This window comes from Gymnodraco acuticeps, unplaced genomic scaffold, assembly GCF_902827175.1.
Source record: "Gymnodraco acuticeps unplaced genomic scaffold, fGymAcu1.1, whole genome shotgun sequence".
Classification (NCBI taxonomy): Eukaryota; Metazoa; Chordata; class Actinopteri; order Perciformes; family Bathydraconidae; genus Gymnodraco; species Gymnodraco acuticeps.
This window is the reverse complement of record NW_022991779.1, coordinates 890,785-899,360: the sequence shown is the minus strand read 5'-3', so window position 1 is coordinate 899,360 and position 8,576 is coordinate 890,785. Positions and strand designations below refer to the sequence as shown.

Below are 8,576 nucleotides of genomic sequence, written 5' to 3'. Positions count from 1 at the left end.
AGATCTGTTCAGAAAAAGTACTTAACTTTCTACCAGTTGTAAAGTTGACCAACGTAAAACTGTATCCACAAGTAAGAGAAAAACAACGAGAGAAAAAACAAAATCTGCCTAGTGCCAGTACAAAAGTGTTAAAAACACAAACGTGCCTTTTTAGAGTCACAGTCTTTAAGAAAATACATTTGTTACAAAGTAAATGACATTCTATGTGTGTATCACAAAAGTATCTTGGTAACAGAAAATAACTAAAATATGTAAGGTTATCAGAAAAAGAAACCTACATTATTTAACTGAACAAGTGTTAAAATAAAAATAAACTGCCATTAAAGAAACCAAATTCCCTACAAAGTAAATGACATTCTACCAGTTGTAAAGTGTTGCATAGATCAAAGTGAGTACCTTTTTAGAGTCACAGTCTTTAAGAAAATACATTTGTTACAAAGTAATTGACATTCTACCAGTTGTAAAATGGTCGTACATAAAAGTGTATCACAAAAGTATCTTGGCGAGCGAAAAAAGCCAAAATCTGCCTAGTGTCAGTAAATAAGTGTTAAAATCACAAACTTGCCTTTTAGAGTCACAGTCTTTAAGAAAATTAAAAGACTTATTGGATATATGTGTTATGATGTGAGACCGTATGTTCCACCACCACTAAGATGTTTTAAATGTCAGAGATTTGGACATGTGGCGGCAGTGTGCAAGGGAAAACAAAGGTGTGGCAGATGTGGTGGAGATCATGAATACGGAAAATGTGAAGAAGGGGCAAAGCTGAAATGTTGCAATTGCGGAGGGGAGCATAGCTCAGCGTACCGGGGATGTGAGGTTAGCAAGAAAGCAGAAGAGGTGCAGCGAGTCAGGGTGACGCAGGGAGTTAGCTATGCAGAGGCAGCAAAGACAGTTTCAGGAGGAACGCAGGTTAAAATGGGGAAACAACAATAAGAGCAAAGAAACAGGAAAAGTCCAAAACTGTGTTAAGTTGAAGGAGGACACTCTGATAGTAAGTAAAAGAGAGTGTGTACTGTTTATGGCAGAGATTATCAACTGTTCAGTGCAGACTACAAGCCGGAATGAAAGAATCAAAAATAATTGTCAAATCAGCTGAAAAGTACCTTGATGTGAAAGGGATGCACTGGGGACATGTGAAAGATATCCTAAATGATGACGTCCAATAACCTCAGACATGGACTGGATCATCCTGATGGTGTTAATTGTACTGCAGTGGAATGCTAGAAGTTTAATTGCAAATGGACAAGAGTTCAAAAAATATATTGACAACCTGCGAGAGAAACCTAATGTACTTTGTATTCAGGAAACATGGCTGAAACCACAACTGGATTTTATTGTGAAGGGATATACTGCAGTTAGAAGAGATAGGGACTCTGGCAGAGGGGGAGGAGTTGCAACATTCATACAGAGTGGTATAAGTTATAAAGTTATGCATGTAAGTACAGATCATGAAGCAATAGTTATAAGGGTATGCAATGATAGAGGACCTATAGATATAGTAAATTATTATAATCCATGTGGGAAATTAGATCAAAGTATATTAGAGGATGCTGGGGGTTCACTGCAAGACAAAGTAATATGGTGTGGGGATTTTAATTCTCATAACTCGCTATGGGGATGCAGTAGCACAGATGCAAATGGTGCAGTAGTTGAGGAATTTATAGATGACCACGGGCTAGTGTGCATTAACACTGGAGAAGGAACACGATATAATTGCACGAAGAATATAGAAACAGTAGTCGATCTGACATTTGTATCTAGAGCAATAGCAGGTATAAGTACATGGAATGTGGTAAAGCATACTACAGTGGGCAGCGATCATTATCCGGTAATGATTAAAGTTGGGACCAACATAAGGTTTGAAAAGGTAAAGAAAATTCCTAGATGGAAATTGGGAAAGGCTAATTGGGATGCCTTGTAAGTATGAATAGATGTAAAACACTTCCAGAGGAAAATTATGATGATATAAATAAATGCAATGATGAGCTGGTTAAGGTTATCATTCATTCAGCTAAAGAAACAATTCCGGAAATTGCAGGAGTTAGGCGCACCAAGAGTGTACCATGGTGGAATGGTGAATGTAGCAAATCCATTAAAGACAGAAATAAAGCATTCAGGCAACTCAAAAAACTCCATTCTCAGGAAGCTTTGAATCAGTATAAAAGGGCCCAGGCTATAGTGAGGAGAACAATAAGAATGCAAAAACGCACTTTTTGGAGGCAATATTGCAATAGTATTGGAAGAGAAGTACAGCTTGCAGATGTTTGGGGCATGATTAGGAGAATGGGGGGAATTCGAAGGAATTATGAGTTGCCAGTTTTGAGCAGAGGGGACACAAACTTAGGAAAGGCGGAACTTCTAGCTCAAACATTTAGGAAAGTTCATAGTTCAGAACCTTACAGAAGAAGCCAGGCAGTGCAGACATAATACACTAATGGAAAACCCTAGCATATTGGATAGAGTAGAAGTGTTAGGGGATCAGTTGGACCTGCATTTTAGTATGTTTGAGTTGAGAAGAGCAATTATTAGTGCTCGTCAAACCACTCCTGGGAAAGATGGTGTTTGTTACAAAATGTTGGAACACATGACAGATAACACTCTAGTCATTGTGTTAAGGTTGTTTAATAGGGTGTGGGATTCTGGCCAACTTCCTTCAGAGTGGAAACAAGAGATAATAGTGCCCATCCTAAAGCCAGGGAAAGACCCTTCAGATCCATCTAGCTACAGGCCTATTGCCCTGACATCTCATTTATGCAAAATCATGGAGAGAATGGTTACAGAAAGGTTAACATATATCTTAGAAAGTAAAGCTCTGTTGTCCCCATATTAAAGTGGGTTCCGTAGGGGTCGGAATACAATGGATTCTATATTGTGCTTAGAATCAGACATCAGGAAAGCACAGACCAATAAGGAAGTAGTGATTGCAGTCTTCTTTGATATTGAAAAGGCTTATGACATGCTCTGGAAGGAAGGACTACTAATCAAGTTAAAATCATTGGGAATTGGTGGTAAAGCATATAATTGGGTTATGAATTTTTTACTGGACAGAAAAATACAAGTAAGAGTAGGTGCAGAATATTCAAGTGTTTATGCTGTGGAAAATGGTACTCCGCAAGGTATGTAGTCCGTTGCTGTTCAATATAATGATACATGACATCTTTAATCAAGTTCATCCAAGTATGGGAAAATCTTTGTATGCAGATGATGGGGCTTTGTGGGCAAAAGGCCGCAATGTAGCACATGTTGGAAAGGGAATACAAGCTGCAATAATTGAAGTGGAGAAATGGACAAATAAATGGATATTCAAACCGTCAGTAGCTAAGATGCAGGTCATTTGTTTTACAAAACGGCATAACATTGCTCCTATATCGTTAAAATTGTATGAGCAACCTCTTGAACAGGTTAATACAATAAGATTTCTTGGTGTTTGGTTTGACGGAAAGTTAACATGGAGCAATCGTATAGGAAAAGGTCAACAATGTACTTTGTTGTTTGGCGGGACAGGAGTGGGGAGCGAGTAGGTCATCACTTCTGAATATATATTGGGCACTCATGAGACCTGTATTTGATTATGGGTGTGTAGCGTTCATGGCAGCAGCAGAATCAAACCTTAAAAAGCTGGATGTCCTACAAGCTCAGGCCCTGAGAATATGTAGTGGAGCTTTTAAAACATCTCCAGTATCAACAATACAGGTGGAAATGGGAGAAATGCCTTTAAGGATAAGAAGAGTGAAGTTAATGTTGGCATACTGGGTAAACCTTCAGGGGCGTAGTGATAGTCATCCTGCAAAAAGTATCTTGCAAGATTGCTGGGAGCACAATGAGTCACATTTAACAAGTTTTGGATGGATTGGCGATGTTAAAGCAGCAAGTTTAGGTTTGAATCAAATACAGTATTGCCCCACAGTTCCAATCTCATCCATTCCACCCTGGTTATTCCCAATGCCAAGGAAAAGACAGAACTACCAGTATGGCGCATAGTCCAGAATTATTTTTGAAAGATATCACTCAGACTCAACAACCATATTTACAGATGGCTCCAAAGATCCAGAGATAGGGGCAGGGGAGGGCAGGGGAGGGCAGGGGCAGCAGTTTATATCCCAGTGAGTAATACACATATAAAGAAAAGGGTAACAGACCATGTGTCAGTATACACCACAGAGTTGTTGGCATTGGTGTTGCCATTGAAATGGATAGAGGAGAAATAAATACATAATAGTATAATTGCATCTGACAGCTTTTCAGCATTATCAAGTATATGATCAGGCAGATCTTCATTTAGAACGGACATAATAAATGAAATATTTCTGATTTTATATAAAATGCAAAACAAAGGCATAGCAACTCATTTCATCTGGGTTCCTGCTCATGTTGGTGTGGAGGGTAATGAACAGGTGGATATTCTGGCCAAACAAACACTCAGAATTATGAACATACACATAGAAGTTCCACTCAGCAAAGCAGAGGTTAAAACATTCATACAGAAATATGCACAAACAACATGGCAAGAACATTGGGATCTTACTTAGTGATACAGGAAGACATCTTTATAAAATTCAAAGGTATGTGGGGGATGGAAGGAAGGTAGGGTTTAAAAGAAGGGAGGAAAATGTAATTTCTCGGATGAGAATAGGTCATACAGGTCTCAATCATACATTAAGTATAATAGGAAAGCATCCAACCGGAAAGTGTATACACTGCAGCCAGCCAGAAACTGTTGAGCATGTTTTACTGCTTTGCAGGAAATATAGTACTCTGCTTTTCCAGACACTCAAGAAAGCAACATTCCATGACTTGTCGCTATCAGGGCTGTTAGGGAAAAAATCAGGCAATATATATTGAGAGATTATTACGTTTCTAAGAGAAATTGATAAATTTAAAATAATCTAGAGTTTTGGTTCTTTGTTTTGTTTCTTTTGTTTATTGTTTTCTGCATAGTCTCTTGTCCACACTCCAGTCCAGTTGGTGGCGGTAATGCACCTAAAAGTTGGTTTGCCAACCGCCAATAAACACTAAAGAAGAAGAACAGTCGCTCTCTCCTTCTCCTCTGGCTGCATGTGTGCATCATGTCTCTGTGTGAGGCCTGTGTTCTTGTGAATTGTTAGATGTGCTCCAGTTTACCTTTTCGTGTGTTGTTTATTTTAGTTTGCTTTGCAAGTTGGCTGGTGAGCCCTTTTTCTTTTGTCCATTAAAACATCACTTTGTGGCTTCAGTACACAGTTTCCTCCTTTTTCTCTCGCCCGGTTATTTTGGTGTTTTGTTACTTCCCTTTGTACCCCTAGTTAGGAGGGAACGTAAAAAATGGGGGCTCGTCCGGTCTTTGAGACAAAGAGTGAGTACTTGATTGTTTGTTGTACAGTGTTGATATTGTGTTTGGTGGTGAGCAGTAAGTGTAGCATTGGCTGTGAAGTCTCTTACTGTTGAACAGCTTCCTCAGTTTAGATAGGGGAGTGTCTAGCTGGGTTGAATCAGTCCTTCCTTCAGGCACTCATTTATTATTTGGCCTTTTTTATATTTTCGGGGTAATCCTGGGTGGGGATTTGTTCCCTGTTGGGGGCAAGCGTTTCAGGGTTTCGGCTGCTGATGTTTGCCTTTTTAAAGTCGCCTCGAGCCCGGCACGCTCCAGAAGATAGTTAGGTAAGTCGTGGTAGGCAGGATCTGGGGAAGTTCGTTATTTGGAAGACTGACGTCAATGTTTGTGAGGCATTAGTGGTAGGATTTTTATTTATTTTTTAAATCTTCTAATTAGCTGTGATTCAGAATGGTTTTTGTTTTGGAGCAGTTTGTGGCCAATCCTACTATCAGCTAGACGGCTGTAGGAAGGTTGATTTGCGGTTAATTGCTGACCACTATAATGTTTTTGTCTCCACTTCTCTCTCTAAAAGTGATCTCAAGGCTACTTTGGTATATGGGCTAGTTGAGCAGGGGGTTTTGAGTCTGCCTGATTCAGTGGAATCTCCTGGCACGGTGGCCGGGGCTGTTGCAGCAGTACCTCCTAGTGAAGGCCACGTTGATGCTCCTGGTATTCGGAGTGCTAGTGCACAGGAAAAGCCCTTTACCATGCCTCACTTTGACCCGCTTTCTGCCCAGTCCTCTTTTACAGGCTCTAGGTTAGATGCCAGAATGAAAGTACGTGTGGTCCGTCTCCAGTGGGAGAAGGAGGAGCGTGATGGGGATTTTCAGCTCAGGAGGGAGCTGGAGATCATGAAGTTGGAGGCAGACACTGCTGTCCGGATGCGTTAGCTAGAGCTCCAAGCAGCTGTGGTGGGTGATTCTGCTGTTACACACTCTGGTCCTGCTGCCTCCTTCGACGTGACTAGACATATTTCTTTGGTCCCTGTGTTTCGTGGATCAGAAGTGGAAACCTATTTTGGTGTATTTGAGCGCATTGCTGCTGCTCTGCGCTGGCCAGAAGATGTGTGGGCCATACTTGTACAGTGCAAGCTAGTCGGCAAGGCTCAGGAGGCTTGCTCTTCTCTTTCTGTCTAGGACAGTTTGGTGTATGAGAATGTTAAAGGTTCTGTTCTCAGGGCATATGAGCTGGTGCCTGAGGCCTACAGGCAGCGTTTTCGCGGCCTGGAGAAAACTCCTGGCCAGACGTATGTGGACTTTGCGAGGGAGAAGAAAGTCCTCTTTGACAGGTGGTGTAGAGCTTGTAATGCTGACGACATTGCCTCAGTGTGTGAGCTGGTGATGTTGGAGGAGTTTAAAAACTGTGTACCGGAGCGTACGGTAGTCTATCTGAACGAGCAGAAATTAACTACCCTTCAGCAGGCTGCCTCTCTGGCAGACGAATTTGCACTGATACACAAGAGCGTTTTTTTTCAGCGTGATCCTCCTCAGCAGGACACTTATCGTAGAGATCCTGACAATTACGTTCCCTGTGCCAGTGTTCGAGTGTTGAATCCCAGGCTAGACAGAGCTTGTTTTTTTTGTCTTGACCCAGGTCATGTGATAGCAGACTGTGCAGCTTGGAAGAGAAAGCAGACAGCGGACGGCAAGCACCCAGAAGGGGTGGGTTTGGTTACAGCAGTGTGTCCTAGTGGACGGGCCACTGTTAGCAAAGGGCCTGATGAGTGTTTGAAACCGTTCATCTCTACTGCCTTTGTCTCTCTGTCAGGAAGGGTGGAGGACCAGCGGCAGGTCACGGTGTTGCGAGACAGTGGTGGCTCACAGTCATTCATCCTTGCCGGTGCCCTGCCCCTGAGTGCTGAGTCTGCCTGTGATGCGAATATGGTGGTGAGAGGTATTGAAATGGGTTTTGTGCCCGCACATCTTCACAATGTCCATGTCCAGTCTGAACTGGCTACTGGTTTCTTTCCAGTTGCTGTGCTCCCCAAATTTCCTGTCGACGGTGTGGATGTCATAATGGGTAATGATATAGCCGGAGGTAAAGTGTATCCACCGAGTAATTATCCTCACTGTAGGGCTCGTAACAGACGTGTCACACATGCTCATTCTGTTTCTCTCCCAGGTCCCGACACTAAGAGATTGTGTTTCTCTTGTCTTGACCCAGGTCATTTAGTGGCGGAGTGTGTGGCTTGGAAGGAGCAGGTGGCAGCTTCCAAGCATTCAAAAGTAACTATGTAATGTGTGTTTTGGTAACTGTGGCCAAACACTTGTTTGGTTTTATGGGGGGGGGTGTTATGTGCAGTAGTGTTTGTGTGGGTGTGTGTCTTTTTCTCTCTCTGATTCCCCAGGTGCAGCCTCTCCCCAGGTGCTCCAATCCTCAATCAGGGCCTCCATAAAGGACCTGAGGAAGGCTGCAGTCGCTCTCTCCTTCTCTTCTGGCTGCATGTGTGCATCATGTCTCTGTGTGAGGCCTGTGTTCTTGTGAATTGTTAGATGTGCTCCAGTTTACCTTTTCGTGTATTGTTTATTTTAGTTTGCTTTGCAAGTTGGCTGGTGAGCCCTTTTCTTTTGTCCATTAAAACATCACTTTGTGGCTTCAGTCGACAGTTTCCTCTCCTTTTTCTCTCACCCGGTTATTTTGGTGTTTTGTTACTTCCCTTTGTACCCCTAGTTAGGAGGGAACGTAACAATAGGTCACCTTTAAATCAAAAAGCTGGTATCCCTCCGGTATCATTCGATTGGACTACTTAAATTAGTCATTCGAGACAAATGTCCACTGCAAAAGACTTTGATAAAAACATTATATTAAAAGTTTTTTTTCACAACTTTTTGGGTTCAATCTTTAAAGCAACTTCCGCCCTAATAGAAAATACCAAAAATGTAATCATCTTCAGGATTTTAACCCTTTAAATGCCATTTTGAATACATGAAACCGCTGGTTTTTTTCATGATGAAAACAGAGAAAATGTGTTATTTTCCAAAAAATACATATCTGGGGACTGGCTCTTTTTTTTATAACAGTCTTGGATATGTCAAAGATTAGCAACAAAATGGATTTTTTTGCATTATTAGTTTTTGCACAAAATCAGATTGAACAAAAAAGTTACAAATTAGTCATTCGGGACAAAAATGTCCACTTCCAAAAACTGCTCTAAAATGACAACAGATTACTATTTTTTAAAACTTATTGGGGTTAAATCTTTCAATCAACTTCAGTCCTG

General features: G+C 41.5%; 1 protein-coding gene across 2 annotated transcripts; it reads left to right on the top strand.

Moving 5' to 3' along the window:
• The first annotated feature begins 5,043 nt into the window (after positions 1–5,043).
• LOC117535174 lies at positions 5,044–7,903 on the top strand. Of its 2 annotated transcripts, XM_034199556.1 has the most exons (3): positions 5,044–7,249; positions 7,328–7,375; positions 7,478–7,903. In XM_034199556.1, exons 1-3 carry the CDS (start codon positions 6,697–6,699, stop codon positions 7,591–7,593), a joined length of 717 nt encoding a protein of 238 aa, XP_034055447.1. In that variant the 5' UTR covers positions 5,044–6,696; the 3' UTR covers positions 7,594–7,903. The 2 variants fall into 2 exon arrangements, with proteins under 2 accessions (XP_034055447.1, XP_034055446.1); XM_034199555.1 differs by having other exon boundaries at positions 5,044–7,375.
• Positions 7,904–8,576: the final 673 nt, after the last annotated feature.